This window comes from Fulmarus glacialis, unplaced genomic scaffold (assembly GCF_000690835.1).
Source record: "Fulmarus glacialis isolate BGI_N327 unplaced genomic scaffold, ASM69083v1 scaffold44238, whole genome shotgun sequence".
Lineage (NCBI taxonomy): Eukaryota > Metazoa > Chordata > Aves > Procellariiformes > Procellariidae > Fulmarus > Fulmarus glacialis.
The window spans coordinates 1-17184 of NW_009230968.1; the positions used below are offsets into that span (position 1 = coordinate 1).

Below are 17184 nucleotides of genomic sequence, written 5' to 3' on the forward strand. Positions count from 1 at the left end.
TATTATATTTTATTATAAAATTTGGAATAAGTGAACCATTTTGGATGAAATAAAAATCTATTCCTCATCCTGGTTAGTCTTCCATTGCCCGAATCTTTACATGTCCAAATGCCAAAATGACCGTATTTCTTACTTCTAAGAATAGACTGTTCTACCTGTTTATCTGAAACCTTTGCAGGCTCCTATTAGTTCTTTATTGTATGTTGTTTCTTTATGGTATTCCTGTTTCTTTATTGTATTCCACTACAATTCCTGCCCCAGTAAAATTTCCTCTAGCTAAAGCTGATTTCTTTTTTTTTCTTTTTTTTTTGAGATCACTCTAAATAGAAGCAAGACATAATTTTCTTGCATCTGCTTGTACTTTATAGTGTTCAGGGCTTTCTGGAGATCTGGGTGTTACATTTTTGTCTTTGCTGCGAAAATCTCTTCACTAGTCCATATTGTCATAAATTTTTAGTGATCAAGATGAGATTTTTCTCAAGAATTTAGCATATGGGATGTCAAGCTATCTTGAAAAATCAGGGAGGTTTTTGTGAAAAACTGCAGGGGAAGCTGCTGGCTGGTGAGCACTTCTGAAAAATCTCGCCCTATGTGTCTGAAAATATCAGAGAAACTAGTGAAGATTCTACATACGGTTACTGCTTCATGACTTTTTCTTAAATACAGATAGGTTCTTCTCATGTGAAGAATAAGAATCTTAATTATTATAATCTTTCAGTTGGCTCCTGTCAGCTTCCCAAATAATCATGAGTAATGCTTGCTGTTATTTTAAGTCAGGTAAATTACTTTTGTCCAGCTGAAAACCATAATCGAATCTACTTATTTCGTTCTTGCCAGGGGCATATGTTTCTTCATTTGAATTCTCATTTGGAAAATTTATACCAGAATATTAAAGCATTAGAGAGGCTTGCTGCTAGGCTTATATTCTAGCCCCTGAATCTGGTCAGGATAAAAATATTTGTCATTGCCGAATTTGTGGGAATGTACTGCAGTCAAGTTGGAACTGCTGGGTCTATTAAAAGGAAGATGGAAGTGGGCTATGACATTGCTTACCTACGCCTTCTCTTGTTCATTACAAAGTAAGCAATACTGAGATGCATCTATATGTAAAAGCTTGTACAGAACATAGTTATGACTTCAGGAGATCCTGGCAGTTGGCTGTGCTGCTTGAAATAGTAAAACTTAGGTTAAAATCATGTTGCGGCTGTGCTTACATAGAGCAGTGATGACATCCAGTGGTTCCCTTACATACAGGTGTTGCCTAAATGGGTATTATCATCAGGTTTTGGGATGTTTCCTTTATTATCTAGTGTATTCTTTTGGGTTTTTTTTTAATCTTCTTGTGTCTTGATTAATCATTTTATTATACTTTTTCCTTACAAGATTGCTAAGGATGCAAAGGAATGCGTGCAAGAGTGTGTAAGTGAATTCATCAGCTTTATAACGTCAGAAGCAAGTGAGAGGTGTCACCAAGAGAAAAGAAAGACCATCAATGGAGAGGATATTCTCTTTGCCATGTCTACCTTGGGGTTTGATAGCTATGTTGAACCTTTGAAGTTATACCTCCAAAAATTCAGAGAGGTTGGTATATACTTCAGTATTTCTTCATTTATTTAATCTAGTTGTGTTTATCCTTAGCTCCCTGTCATTGTAATTGTATAATAGCTAACTTGCACAGTATCTTACAGCTATTGTCAGGGACTAATGTAATGTTTAAAAGCATTCCAGAAGATATCAAGAGGAAACGGAGTAAGTAACCGTTTTGATTAGACTTGCTGATTCAAAGTAGTTCAAGCTTTCAACTGAATAAATCCTCTAATATATTGCTGGTAGTAAATCACTCTGTTCTTTAAAGGTGCCTATTAAGAATACTTAATTCGATCTTTGGGTTCAATCAATAAAACTGTACTAGACTGCATCTTCTGAGGAACTAGCCTGATGCCTATTGTTTGGCTGGGCTTCAGATCTGCAAAAGAAAAAGTTGTTTTTCTCTTGTCGGAATAATGATTCATATGGAAGGTTATCTGCTTCAATTTTTTTTTTTAATCTGTTTTTTAGCCTGTCCCTCAGTTTGCTTTTGATACATAGTACATGCTAGGTATGTGATCCAAGCAGTTTAATTTATCCCTTCTCTAGCAGAAGGTGACTTTTTTTTCCTTGCAGCAATTTAAACTTTTTGAAAAACAAGTTGCTTCTGCCTGGGTTTTTTGTTCTGGTCTCCCGTTCCCCCGCCTCCTGTCTGGAGACTGAAGAGAATTGTGCTTGCTTCCTTCTTTACTTTGGTGTTCTTTTACCTCAGAATACCAGATCTAACAAAACAAGTCAAAGGTATTTTTATCCAGTGACCTCTCTTCCTCATAGTCCTGAATGAAGAAGTTGTTCAGGGTTAAAATAATCCTGGGGAAAAAACCCTCAAAGCAAATTAATTTTTTTTTTTTTAAATGTGGATCTGTCTGTTGGTATGGCTGCTTGGTTTTACTGGCATCGGTGAAGTAGGTATGTCTAAATTGGCAGTGCTGTAGATAGAGATGCTCTTCAGACTTTCTTTGTTCTGTAAACCTAAGTTTTTTAATTAATGGAGTCAGACTCGCTAATGATATTTGATTTGCTGATAGCACTTGAAGCTTCAACTTCCCAGAAGGTCATTTGCTGTGATAACTGAGTAACAGGAGGCGTAATCTAAAAGTTTAAGTACTGCTGTGTGCTATCTTTTTCCAGTTCTGTGTAGCAGTTGCACATGCTGTCAAAGTGCTGTATGTGTGCTTTAATTAAAAATGCAAGTAGTGCCTAATTAGTTTCAGTACTTCTGGAGAAGTATGAAGTGGGTCTCTGCTACTTTCATTCTGAAGTGACCATTTTTGCAGATACATATGCTGTGGTAGCAGAGTAGTGGGATTGGGTTTTAATTGGATGGATGGATGGATTGGATGGTTTTGCTCATCAGTTTTAGACCTCCATTTCAGCTAGTTCTGCCTTCAGGGTACCGTATAGAGTGAAATATTTCTGTTTTGTAACTTAGTATTTAGTCTACATCAAACAGTTGCAGAGAATACTTTTTATACCTGTATTATTTTAGATGTTCTTACGTAATAGCACAGAGCATCAAACTTCATACTTGTAAAACTGCATGCATATGACTGGGAGCCTTGGCTTTCTGTGCTGATATCCTTTCTGGCTGTAGTCCTTGATGGGGGAAAAGAAATCCGATATCCTGGTTTTAAATGTCAACTCATAGTTGTATGATGATGGCACTTGCTTATGGTTGGTAGGCAAATGTTGCACATTCTCGGTAGTTGTTAGATTCTGTGATTTCTTGTAAGTGGTCTTAACTGCTGCTTCTGGATTACTGCAGATCTTTGACATTCTGCAGAAGGTAAAAGCCTTCCTTAGAACTACACAATCCTAGTTTGCAAAGTTTTTGTTTCTGAGGAGTATGGCTAAGATGAAAAACACCCTTCATATATTCTTGTACTATGCGTGTTCTTAAATCCAGTAGAGTTTTACAGGTCTTGGATTTCAAACTCCGGCTGCTGTACAGTGACTCTTCTGCAAGTTCCAAACCTTGGCTAATGCTCCTGGGGTCTTGAAACAATCTCAAGCCAACTGTACTCTAATCTAATACATTTCTTTCTTTCTTCTCCTCCCGTCCTTCTCCAGGCAATGAAAGGAGAAAAGGGAATTGGGGGAACAGTTACAACTGGAGACGGTCTAAGTGAGGAGCTCACAGAGGAAGCATTTAGTAAGTAATGCTTCTTAATTTATTGTATTATTGCTATGGCTTTTCTAAAAAAAGCACCTCTTTTAGACATCAGAGTTCTTACTTGAGGAATATGTCCTGGACTGGCCACATGTTACACCTGTGATCCATTGAGATTTTCATGTGAGATGTCTGGAGGATAACCTGTGCTCAGATAACCTCCTCCCAGTCAGTAGAATTTATGGTCAGAATGAAGTAATGTAGTTTTAAGTGGCGACACTCTAGTAACAGCTAATGTCAACTGTGGAAGATTTTTAAATGCATACATTAGTGCCAGTATTTTTTCTCTACACTTAAACACAGGTTGTAATGAAAGGTGCAAACTTTTTTCTTTTTTTGTTCTTTTTCCCCCAGTAGCTACATATTTAAGCCACATTCGTTCTACTTCCAAGACTGTTGGGGAAAAAGTAAAATAAACTCCACTTGATGACTTGAGGAGCTCGTCTTTGAGAAATGAGCCAGAGAAGAACATGATCTTCGTATAATTCTAAACCACTTAGTATTCCTTATATTCAAAAGAATGCACAGATTGGCAACTAAAAGGTGTAGGACAAGGAGCATCATATGCATTCACTGTAGTTTTTCTTCCTTATACTGTGAATTAAAGCCTGACACTTGTTGGGACTTTGCGTTGGTTTTTTTTGATGCTGGATTCTTGCATGTAGTCTTCACCTTGGCTTTTAAGTGTTATGGGCTGGTAATCTTGAAGCTGATACAAGAATTAGGAGGTGCAGCTCTAGTTGTATCTACTGATGAGATTTAGTTTTTCAAGTATTTGACAAACCTTCTATTTAAAATCACTGGTAAACTACTGAACTAGGAAGAATTAGAAGAATTACTGAAGACTGAAATGACCTATTCAAGGTCTGAAACACACTTTGCTCACAGTACGATGACTCTGGCTATATAAAACAGTACAGACTCTTTGGGTCTTTCCTAGCCTGGAAGATAAGCTCATAAAACTGTCTGGAAACTAAGAATCTAAGCCTCAATATTGCAGGGGACTTACAGAAAGCTTTATTTTTATTAATATGACTATTTTAATTTTATAATTAAAGATTAGGCCATGCAAATAGTAAACTCCTATCCACACTCACTCGTGTAATAGCTCTGGTTCAGAAGTAGTAAGACACTAGCACAACTGTAGACCCAACTTATTTACCTTGGGTATGTTGCTCATGGTTTCTGGATTGCAGCTGTTAGGAGTCTGTCCAGCTTGGAATCTTGTCAAATCAGTATATAGAAATTGTTCTAAAAGCTTTATTTTGTATATTATTCTGATTTGCACTTCAAGCATTTAAACTGCAGCTCAAGAGTTGAGGGAGAATATATAATTGGAAACTTCTGATTGTGTCTGAGTCCAGTATCTTGTTTTGTATGGGCAAAGAGGCAAATTCACAAGAAGTTTCTCCTCTGGATGCTCATGCTCTGCTTAGCCTGAGTACAATGCCCACCAGAAAATGGAAACCAGAAAAAAGGAATCCTCTTACATCTGTGGATCCTCTGTCCCCTTCCCAAATTCGATATGGTCCCTGTTAAATGGCAGAAGGCTGAAGATCTGCTCCTAGTCACTTGTTCAAGTATCTCAGGCCTGGAAGCCTCTGTGCTCTATGAAATAAGCCTTAATTTGCCATGAGGTGAAAAGGGCAACTTTGGAAGCAAATACTAGGTCTTGGCAGGATGCAAAGGAGATGTTGCAGTAGTAGAAGAAGGAAAAAATTTTACTGTAAAATAACTGATCGTGTCAAGTGCTGCAGGTATTTCTCTCCATAGGGGCAGCTATAGATCTGTTCAGAATGATGGTCTGATGGCAGGAGTAGCAGTAATAGCTGTGCTCCTGTGGCATAACCCTTAGCTCTTTGTCTTAGCCTAATGCCAGGGCTGGGTCAGTGGCTTGGCATTAAACTGTCTTGGATGTGGAACATGCGCATCAAAGGACAGTAAAATTTTGGACTTGCCAGAGCCACTTCTCACTATGATCTTAATGCATCTCTTAACTTGCAACTTAAGTATTTGAAAATTAGTGCAATGAAGGTAGGGAAGAAACAACCCAACCAAAAACCCAATTTAAAAACCCCCAAGTGTGAGCTTTCAAATGAAAGCTGCTAGGATTTTACTGTCTTTTCAAAATTTTTTTATTGTTTATATGTCTTATTTATACATAGTAACAGCCATACTTAAAAAGAAGAAAGCCCCTTTGTCTCTTAGCAGAGAATGTTATGCTGCAGTGACTTAACTTACAACTTAAGAGTTTTGCTGCTTTGCTTCTAAGTAGCCATTGTAACATACCTACTCTGAATGTCGCAGAGCTCAACGAACGTGTTACTGTAAAGGTTTATCTTGGAGCATCAGTCCCTGTGTTTTTTCCTCTAAATCTCAGAAGTACTTTTTACTCCGTTCATTGGACTCCTCTCTCCTCTATGAAATTCAGAGCTCTTGTGCATACCCTGAAGAGCATGCTGAAGTCAACCAGCGTAATGTCAGGCTCTGGCAGTGCCTTTTTTTTTGTCATTGTCTGTTTCTGTTCATCTCTGCTGCCTTCCATGGGGCTTCCACATTATGGAGTCCCTGATGGATACTGTTTTATAAGGAAGCACATCGATTTCATTGAGCTTCTCACACGTGTATGCTCAAGTGCTAATCTTACGTCTAAACAAAATAAACTGAATTCTCCAGGTTTCTCAGGATATTGAATTCTGGAGATTGCTTTTTCAGTGGTCAGGATGGCAAACTCCACTCCATTTGGCAGTGTACAGCTGCGTATGTTCTCCTTCAGATGTGTACAGGGGAAGAACAAGGTGCAGTCTTACTTTTAGATTATCTGATGCAAAATTAAGTTGAATTTTGTTTCTTAAGTGTTTCTTCTTGATGGGAATAAACTTGTTTACTTGTAACACTCAGTGACAAGTGTGTCTATATGCAGTGTAGGATGGTAGCTGTGAGGAGAGGAATGGCTCCATAGTCCTGGAGTGGACCACAATTAAAGGTTATTTAATGGTGACAGACACACCAAACAAGGGTCTGCCTCCTGCAGTTCCCGTCTAACTTTCTTAAAATGCTCTTTCTTTCAGCTAACCAGTTGCCAGCAGGCTTAATAACTACAGATGGCCAACAGCAGAATGTTATGGTCTATACAACATCGTATCAACAGGTACTGTATCCCGTCCCCTTCTCTCCCTTCTGCTGCTAAAATTCAAATGCTAATTGAGCTGCCCTGCTCTGAAAGATGAGAATGAATTTTATTTAGTCCTTTGGTGGTGGCTGTCATGACATTCCAACATTGTGACAATTTAAGGCTGCTAGCTGCAATGCAGTTTCAGAAAAGGTGCATTTGAATGTAAGCTTGCATTTTCTTTCTCTAGATCTCTGGTGTTCAACAAATTCAGTTCTCATGATTTGAAGAAAACTTGGGATCTGGGAACACGAGACAGAAAAGCTGTGCAACTCTAATGAAGAGGCAGTTTTAATGACTGGTGAAGAGATTTATCTCTTTGTATATTAAATAGCTGTAATGTAGCTACCTGAAGCTTGACTAATTGAGGTGTGAGTTCTGACTCAAATCTTTTTCATGATGATTTTAAAAAAAAAAAAAAAAAAATTGGATTTTAAAGGTATTAAAGTATTTTTGTTTTGTACAAGAGTTTGTTGCTCTGTATAACTCCTGTATGCATTGTATATTGCAATTTATTACTGTCAGAGATTTGTAGACAGTTTCTTATTTTCATATTGAATCATGTTACTTTTGTAATTCAGGTAAACAGCTGGGTTAATTCATGTTTACCCTTTGAATAAAATTGTAAGGGTAAAGTTCATTTTTGAATGCAAGTTGCCTTTATTATAAAGATTGAGTTGGTCTTGGTTATGTAACTTGTCTTGCATGACAGCATCAAGTAACTTTACATATCAGCATATTTATTGAAATTTTGAAAGGGACTTTTTCCTCATGAAACTAGCAGCTCAAAAGAATTGCTACAACTGTTTTTTATGTAACTTCAGAATTAAAAGTTAATCAAAAACAACTAATGCTCTACTACATTTAGAGACTTAGAGCTTATCAACAGTGTTGATGAAAACACCGACTGTGTGTGATGCAGGTCTTCATTTCAATTTTTTTTTTCAGTTGCATTAACTCTCCTTAGACTTACTGTGATATATTTAAGGTAGTCCTTGTGCTACTGAAATAACTCTTCCTTTTTATGTACGGTTTTTAGAATCCAAAACTTAGAAATTTAAGGGTGTTGGAGGGGGGGGTTGGATTTTTTAGTCCTTGTGGTAAAAGATCTCATTTTAACTTTTTACTGAAGTGTTCTAAGGTTTCTTGTGAGACTGGGAACTCAACTGTGTTAGCGACTTCCTGTGTACGAGCTGCGTGTGTGTGTGTGCGTGTGTGCGCGATTGAAACTTGAACAAGTGATACAAATCTGAAATGGAAGACAGACTTCTAGTTTGCTGTCTCTTTCCTGGTTTTGCAATAAACTCTACCTAGATAATGTAGTTCTGTATATTTAGTGAGCTGTTCTTAGTAACATTGCTGTTTCTTTAATAATCGGGTGGGTAATTTTGTTAGCTGCAATGTCTTAGCCTGTTAGGATAGGGGTGGTGGTTTTAGTAATATATCTTATTCAGACTGAATTTTGGGACTTTTGATATTTTTACTGTTTGCAGTGGACTGAAATGTAATATAATAATTATCTTTCCACATACCTGTCATTAATTTAAGCAAACCACACCTTGAATCTGTTGCTATATAATTTCTTGCTGGTTTTGTCTTTCTTTCTTTTTTTTCTTAAAGAAAAAGTAACAGTTTAATATTGGGAAAATAGTTTAAACTAAGACATCCCAGAAATCTGAAATAGCCAGTTTTTTGCTAAACAAAAATTTTATGTATGTGCAGATTTGAACAGTGTTTCTTACAAATCACCATCATGCTGGCAGAGCCTCTGGAGGCGATCCAGTGTATTCTGTGGCGATTGGGGCGGATGTTCTGGGTTTTGTGGCAGTCTGTCATTCTTCAGCAGCTATGACTAAACAAATGGAGTTTTTCATTAAATGTATAAATGAATAACACAATCACTACATGAGCCCCTTCTGTTTGTATTCCGTTTATTTCAGGCCGTCACACCCTGTTCTTGGTGTTCCCAGATTTGCAATGGAAAAAGCTGTGATCTCAGCTCAGGTGAAGCTAGGAGAGATGTGGCAGTTGGATGTGCAGAAAGGGGGCTGAGGTCATCTGTCACATTTGCTTGAAACCAGCTACATTTTTTCAGTCTGCAATCTCTTCTGTGAATTTAGGTTAGTGTTCTGAGTTTGTGGTTTACACACCATCCTGTGAGCAAAGGAGCTGATACTGCTTTGGTTTTCTTTTTTCTTTTTCTTTCTTCTCCCCCTCAGCCCCCAAGGTCCAGGAACAAAATTGCACCCACCTTGTTTGTTCACTTCCTGAAAATACACATGTAAAAGTAGTAGTACAACACTTGTTTGATCTCTCTCTGAAGCCATTCACCTAATAAAGTTTGCAGGGTACTGTAGTGCTGGTAAAACAAATGTGGTCTGAGGAAATACTTCTCTAATTTATATTAGTAGTAGCACAACCACTGTGGAGTCTTTATTTTTAACAACTGATGTGTTCTCACCTTTCTGTTTGCAAGCACTCAAAGTCTAAAAGTAGCTTACACCCAAACCAAGAGTGACTACATCTGTTTCTACAAAACTGCCATCTTTCAATCTCTGAATGTTTTGTTTGAACTAACAAAACCCCAAATTGAGCTTAAGCTCAAGACAGCTGTGGCAGCCTATTCTAAAACTTGGAGAAAGGCTGCTTGAAAAAGCAGTGATGTTCAAAGATCTTTTTCCAAGCACAGTGACTTCTTTTAGGTGTCTTTCCATGACACAAGCAAATTTTACTACATTAATTTTTTTAATGAATTTCCGTGTGACTTGATCCTTTTGATCTTTCTTTATAGAGTGCTCATGATGTCTTTAAAAGCACAGAAATATTGTTACCTCTAGTCAAAATGCAGTTATGAGAAAAGCTAATTTAGATGGCGTTCTTCCACATCCCATTTTCATTACAGGCTTAATGGGTGCTGAGGCTCTGCCTTCACCAGTCTTTCTGATGTACGTATGCATCTTTACTATTTTATTTATTCCTCTGTTCTGATCTCTACTGAACACTAAAATCTGTGGCTGGATGGTGTAGCCAGAACATGGAGGGAGTCTTGGCATGACCCATGCTTATCTGCCTGTAACTGAAAATCAGTCTGAAGTATGTGGGCTATACTTCAAATAGCCATCTTCCTTGAACTGCACCCTGGATACGCCGTGAATCATGTCAGATTAGTAGATCGTCCCTATTGCAGAGTTTCAAGATGATGCTCATTAACATGTTGTAAGCATATATAGGTGATTTCTCTCTTGCCTTTGGCAGGAGAGGGAGGATATGGGCACACGCACAGGAGATTCCTCGATGCAAAGCAACACGGAGAACAAAGGGGAGAGCCAAGGGCTAGTATTTTCCCCAGCACCTTGCTGTTGTGATAAGAACTGGCAGCAGCCTTGCTTATAGCTATAAAATTCTTCATTTTGCAGAGCTTTGAACGTGATTAATGTTCCAGTTAAGTCATGTAGACTCGCTGCTTCAGTTATATTTACAGTGATAAGACAACTTGCTTTTAAGTCGCTGCATTCCCAAATGGTGCAGGCTAGATTTTTTTCAGTTTTGATTTGTATCGAGTAAAGTAGAAGAAAGGAAGTTTTTCACTTAAATTTGAAGTGAATTTTCTTACATTTATAGATGAAAAAAAAAACCCTGTGTGTAGATTCTAAGATGAATAATGCTATAGGGAAACTATATTTTATATAGCGCACAAGCAGTCCTATAGGAAGACCTTAAATATTGATAAAGTGGAAAATAGTTACTTTTATATTCCCCTTTCAAATTGGTTTGGTGAAAAGAGCAGTGGTGGAAGGATGCCTTTTGGCTGTGGTACAGTTTAATACATGTACCGAGTTGAAAACATGGACCAATTTCTCCTCTTTGAAAATAAGAGATGTTGTTCTGGCATAATCATTCATACTTCCACCTTTAAAAGGCTGAAAAAATTATACTTGAGCAACCGAATATTGATCTATTTATCTATTGATTTGTAAAATTGGCATGGTAATGGACTGCAACATCACCTCTGACCCTCAGTGTGTAAAAATTTAATGGAAAGCTCTCTAGAAACGCGGTGCCAGTTCAGCTTGCGCTGACATCCAAGGCCAAATGCTCTTGGGAGTGAGGGCACAATAGTTTCCAAATCAGTGCCAGCTGCACCGCGTTTATTAAATTGCAGTCTCCAAGTATGGCTGTGGAGGTAGTGAGAGAGGCGAGGCACTGCACAACAGCTCGGAGGGAGTCGGCTAGGCTGGTTTAGGAAATCTTCCAGGCAAATTGCCAGGGTCATTTCCTGGAATATCTTCTTGCAGCACACTGGGCCAGAAGATCCATTTATCAGGGGCAATGGTACCTGATTTGCTTTTGTATGGAAGGAAACTATTGAGGGTTTAAATCTGCTGGGCAGAGGAGCATCTTTCAGGCTGCTAATCTAACCTGTGTGTGCCTAATACTTCATCTGGCCCAGCCTGTATAACACCAGAGTCGACAGCTGACTTTTAGGACAGAGCTGCCTGAAAAGGTTTGGTTTCTGGCTAACAAACCACAGTAATACGTGGCTCAGTGCTCACCCCCAGAAGGCACATCAATGATGGTGCATTGCAAACAAAGTTTTAGCAGCAATTTATTCTTGGTCAGAATCAGCTCAGGCTTGTCGTCCTGTTCAGAGGTGCAGACCACTTTTCTCCAGAAATCACTGGGCGCAGTGTGACTCCTCCCCTGCCATTGGGTAACGGTGACTAAAGCACTTTCCTGCTGCTCCTAAGCTATTGTCACTGTGCGTCTTCTCTGTGCACAATAAAAGAACAAAAAAGGGTTGTTTCCAACCCAAAGCGGTTCCCTGGCCTGCCTCGGTACACAGCTCTCCCCAAACTGAGTGTAGGGCACGGACCTAGCCACTGGTCATAGCTTGCCCAGTGGCAACTACAGCAGAAAACTAATTTCTTAGCTGTATTTGCTTCAGGTATGTCTTTAGCATGACAGAAACAAGAGAGGCAAAACTCTAGAAGACTCCTTTTTTTAAATCCACAAAATAATTCCGTAAATAAAGGCAGGGAATCTGTGATGATGAGGGTGTCTCCCCCGCAAAAGAACACAGGACCAGGGACAGCAAATAAAAGCAACTTCCAACAGCACACCTAAGACTCACAGTTCAGATATAAATGCTGTGTCACTTGAAATACAACTGCAGCTAAAACGTGGTCAGCATTTTATGCAACAGCAAATTAGGAGTAGTATATACTATTTTTACTCTTTGCACCCTATGTGAAGACAAATAGTCGATCCCTCAGAGCTTATGCCTCGTCACTGGCGAGAAGAGCGTAGCGCAGATACAAGACTTCAGGACGCACAGGTTTGTTTCTGCAGCATCCAACTCCTCAGCCCCGACCATGAAATCCAAACCCACCCAGATGCCCGTGTTCCCTGTGTGATGTAACACACCGGGAGAAGCGATCTGGTGAGCAGGAAGCTGTCGGGAGCCAGCTGGTAGGAAAAGCTAAGCACTGGGGGAGAAGGGAAAGGATCCGAAATCTCACCTCTAGCCAGCTGGAAAGCAGTTCTGCTACGGGGAAACAGGATCTGTCACTTTGGGATGGGAATGGGGAGACGGCAGGGCCTGGGGAGTGTTCCATCAGAGGATGAGTCCGCTCTTCAAAACCAGCAGCAAGTCACGTTTTACAAGCCCAGCAGCTGAAAGTTGTACAAAGTGTCTTGAGTGGTGCAGTGAGATCAAGTTCTGTACGCGCCAGAAAAAGAAATCTAGACAATAACTGGCAATTTTGTGTTATCTGGCTTGACAGCTCCCATGTTGCTTCGGATGGCTCAGCAGCACCTTTCTACAGCAACTTCATCTTCCTAATCTTCTAATAGCAGCGCAAATACATGAAATGGATTTCAGTAATTAATCTTTGAATGATAACTACATAAATAGTCTGCATTTATACCAAAACATTTATGCTTGTAATGTAAGTAGCTGAAACCTCATACTGTTAGACTGAAATTTCAAGTCTTTTTTCAAGACGGTCATTTCAGAGTGTTGCTCCCAGGCTCTGAATATTTTCCTTCCAGAGCAGACAGCATATCAAGTCAACATATAGAAGTCTCCTCCCTACTCAGGCAAAGTGCAATGAAGAAATAATTACAAAGCTGCTACTAACAAGAAAAAATTGGGGTACTTCTTAATGCTGCTCAAAGTTACGAGCTACTACTTGTACCTAATAACTTTTCGTTAAAGGAGAATTATCAGCACTGCATCTAAGAGAGAGGTGGTTATCCTAAAAGGCAGTTAACAGTCCCTGGCAAAAACCATTTAAATGAGAGAATGCAAACAAAAGAACTAGGATGCAAACAAGAACAAGGAACTGGTGGCTTTGAACCTCCTAAGACGGCACGTACCCAGTGTGCCTCTTTCAAGAATCACTTGGAAATAATTGTATATTGATAACTTCCATGTGTGGATAAGAGTATTTTATAATTTCATCAGATACAAAAATAACTCTCTGAACACTACTTACCATTTGGAATACACTGAAATGCTTCATCTCTTTTTCTCTTTGAAGATGCCATATCTGAGCCTTAATTTTCATTTTAAGGAGCTGCTGTACCAACTTAGCAATTATGTCATATATTAAAAGCAGATGCTTGCGAGAGGCAAGAACCTCCTCAATAAAACAATGACAGCAAACCAAACCCAGCCCCTGCCTTACCACTTGTCCTCGGGGGCTGGCAACGCGCCTGGGCTTGGTTCATGATTTTTATCGTAGCGGTATTTCCCAAACCAGGCATGAGTAAGGCCAGAGCAGGGGTCTGCAGGTGCAGGAGAGAAATTCTTTGGCTGAGACCCGACACCGTTCATTCACACTGGGATCTAGCTGCGTGCCCAGCCTACCCCCACTGCCCCACAGCATGCCGTGGGGATTTCCTCTCTCTCTCGAGGAAGCATTGGAGGTGCAGTATCCTAAAGACTCATTCAAGGAGCAAGAGGATCCATTTTAAGCTCATCTTCCTGCTATTTTCAACTAACTTCTGGAAATTCTAATAAAAGGTATCTCCACTTAGCTTCAGATCAATGGAAAACGCACAAAAATGTTTTTCACAACTACTAACAGGAGGGAGAACACATTAACTGCTAACACAATGCCAGCAGTTAATGCTCCACCCCGCCTTGGGAATCTGGAAATGCTTCGGTGTCAGAACTGGAAGCCACAGAGTAAAAGCCCTGGCCTTTAGCTCGCTAGAAAATGTTATAAAAATACACCAGGAACCAGCTAACGCTATAAAGAAAAAACACAAATTCTGAGTTGTTTTTAAGATAAATTCATACAGCAAATTTAAGTCTGCCTTAAAGAGAAAATAACTACTCTGAGAATCTTATTAACAGGAAGAAAAAAAGCACAATGAGGGAATTCTTCATTGACTGTTTAGATTTTCCCAATTGTTTCCCACTAATGCAAGGATCACAAATAATTGAAAATAAGACAACAGTTACTCTATTAGAATAGCTAGGAACACAAGGAAGAAATCGATTTGGAGCAGACAGCTTTCAGCAGTTTCTTATGTGAAGTCTCTTAAGAGGTCTAGAAACAATTCTGTCGACCTTTCGGTTCACTTGCTCCTCTCTGCTCCCCTGCTTCTAGAAACATGTGTTACTTATTTCCCCAGGAGTTCCCCACAGTCAACTGCCATAAAGGTTTAGCAACTTGCCTTAAGACTGTGACATTTTGAGCGGAGTTGGACACGCATACAATTCATATCCTTACCAGAAGCCTTCTGAGCACGGCAAGTGCTCACTCATATCCCATCCTTTTAACCAACTGTAACAAAGCAGTACCAAACTCTTTGCCACTCATTTTGAACAGCAGCAACGTAACCGCTGTATAGACAGGGGAAGTCATTTCAAAATTTCATTTCAGAGGTGCAGCCAGCAAGCTGCATGGCACAAAGGCATGGAAGGGGGCAGGGTAACGGTGAGAGCAGAGCAACTGCAGGAGAAGGTGGTGGGGGGGGAGGAATTGGGGAACCTCAACTAAGAAGAAAACCCATGAGGTAACCAAGAAGTAACTTGGGAAATAATTTTTATGAAAGACTAATACTCAGTATTTCAATGCTTATCACTAAACACGCTTCCCCCCCTCCCCGCCCCCGACAAATATACTCACTGTCTTCTCTGTATCATCCCCTTTTCTAAAGAAGGGCAGAAATTTGAAGTTTGTACACGTACACCTTTGAAAAAGCAGACATACACTTCAGTGTTTACAATGCGTTTGATAGGACAACCACTTTATTACAAAGAACAAACAATGCTTCGAAATAAGACTGGTCAACTTGAATTGTACAAAATGTCAGTTTCCTTGCAGAGGTCATTAAGTAACAAGCTGTAAGACTAAGTTCACGTCAAATTCGCTATCCTGAAATATCAGATAACAACAGTAATACTTATTTATCTTCAGAGTTTATGGCATGATCATGTGCTCTACTCCAAACTACATTCAAAAGATATTGCTATAATTACTTTGAAAACACAAAGTGTAGGTTATTGTTCACTTCATTTCCACTTTCACATGAACATTCTTAAGGTGAAGCTATAGCGGTGTCTGCCGTAACTGGCACGACTGTCCTATACTTACACAGTCACAACTTCCCTAAGGAGTTTAGTAAACCTAGACATTTCTACCATATGGACTCTGTCATCTGATAGATTTCAGCTTCTGTTACATGTCCTTTAGCAATATATGAAATAAATGAGTAACACAGATTCTCAAAGAGCCGATGTCAACAGTCTTCCAAATGAATTTAAAATCGAACAATCAGTATTTGTCTGATATCTAGTTGATAGGCAAACAGGTGGGATTTAGACGTTATAAATACAGTTCTAAAAACAGACCACAAAGTGTATTTTACAGCGTGTACCACAATTTCATTTTAAAGTAAAACTGTGAGGAACTGAAGATTTGCATATGATCACTATTCAACATCACCCAACTTGGACAAAGAAGAGAAAGTGACATCTTATGTCAAGTCAGCTGAAGAAAGCACACTTACAAGGAAATTATACTTTCATTAAAAACGCCACAGTTTTACCCTTTGGTAGTTGTGACATACCCACTGAAAAAGAAATTGTGCAAAGCATGTGAAACCAAGTGCAAAAAAACTCCACCCAGACATACCCAACAGATTTTATTCTTAAATAACAACTCTACAATCACAGCTATCAACCAACAAAATCAAAGCCACAAGTGTTTTCTCTAAAGGCTTCTTTCACAGTACTAATAAGAAAAACCAAGTTCTATTCTTCTAGTTAACAGCTCATGTGCACGGTATTTTAGTTATCAGACAGTCTTGGTAGTGAGATCATACCTGATAAAATGGACCATTAAAACACAAATATTTTAAAGCCAGTTAACTTCAGGAAAAGTCCTATACATTCATACTATAAACACTGTTTAAAGTGAATCTGGGATATCTGTCATTGTCATAAACACAAGATTCTTCTCTGGAGTAAAACCACGTGTATTACTCTTGTGTCACAATTAACACTATTATAGTGATTTATGGTCCCCAGCACTTTTTATATGCTATTATAGCATGTGATGTGTTGTGGTAATTAAGGCTGTATCAGCACTTCCATTACAACCCTGATTTTCAGGGTAGCTAAAACTTGGCTATTAAATCTGCTCTGGGATACTTGAGCTGTTAAATCTGTAATATTTTAGTGATATTTCTCCCACGAAACCAGGCACATAATTTCTTTTAGTTTATATATTTACAAACGCTCTTAAGACAAATTTAACGGGCAGAGGCAAGAAATTCTACCTTGATGTATATAGTCTTTTGGCATTCGGGGCAAAATTAAAGTGCAAAGTATAAACATCATTGCACAGTAAATAATTTAGATTTTATTTTAAAATAAATCTTATTTAGGTGCCTCAATCTATTCACCTAGTGACCTTGTCCAACTCAGCCATCTTCCTCTACACTTTGGTAAACATAGGTTTATATATAGATACATAAATAGCATTTAAAATGTTTACCTTTATTTCACTACTGTGAACAAATTTTTTCTTTTAGCATAGGAATGGATCAACCTATTCCTAGAAGTAATGCTTGTTGAATTTATCAGCTAGCTAGTTAATGTAAAATGATGCATAGTAAAAGGGAGATACTGAACTTGATTGGTAGAATATACTGGTAAAGCAAACAAGCACTTAAGAAGATTAACTGGAATAAATATGTTGAAAGTCGCCATATAATATGTGCAAAATTGCTTACCATG

General features: G+C 38.8%; 1 protein-coding gene across 1 annotated transcript; it reads left to right on the forward strand.

Annotated features, from left to right (window-relative positions):
• Positions 1–1383: 1383 nt before the first annotated feature.
• Positions 1384–8154, forward strand: NFYB (nuclear transcription factor Y, beta; the record flags this gene model as incomplete). Its single annotated transcript, XM_009584405.1, has 4 exons — positions 1384–1581; positions 3658–3739; positions 6829–6908; positions 7120–8154. Coding segments are annotated over 4 exons (393 nt in total), but the record flags the coding sequence as incomplete, so codon positions are not given.
• Positions 8155–17184: the final 9030 nt, after the last annotated feature.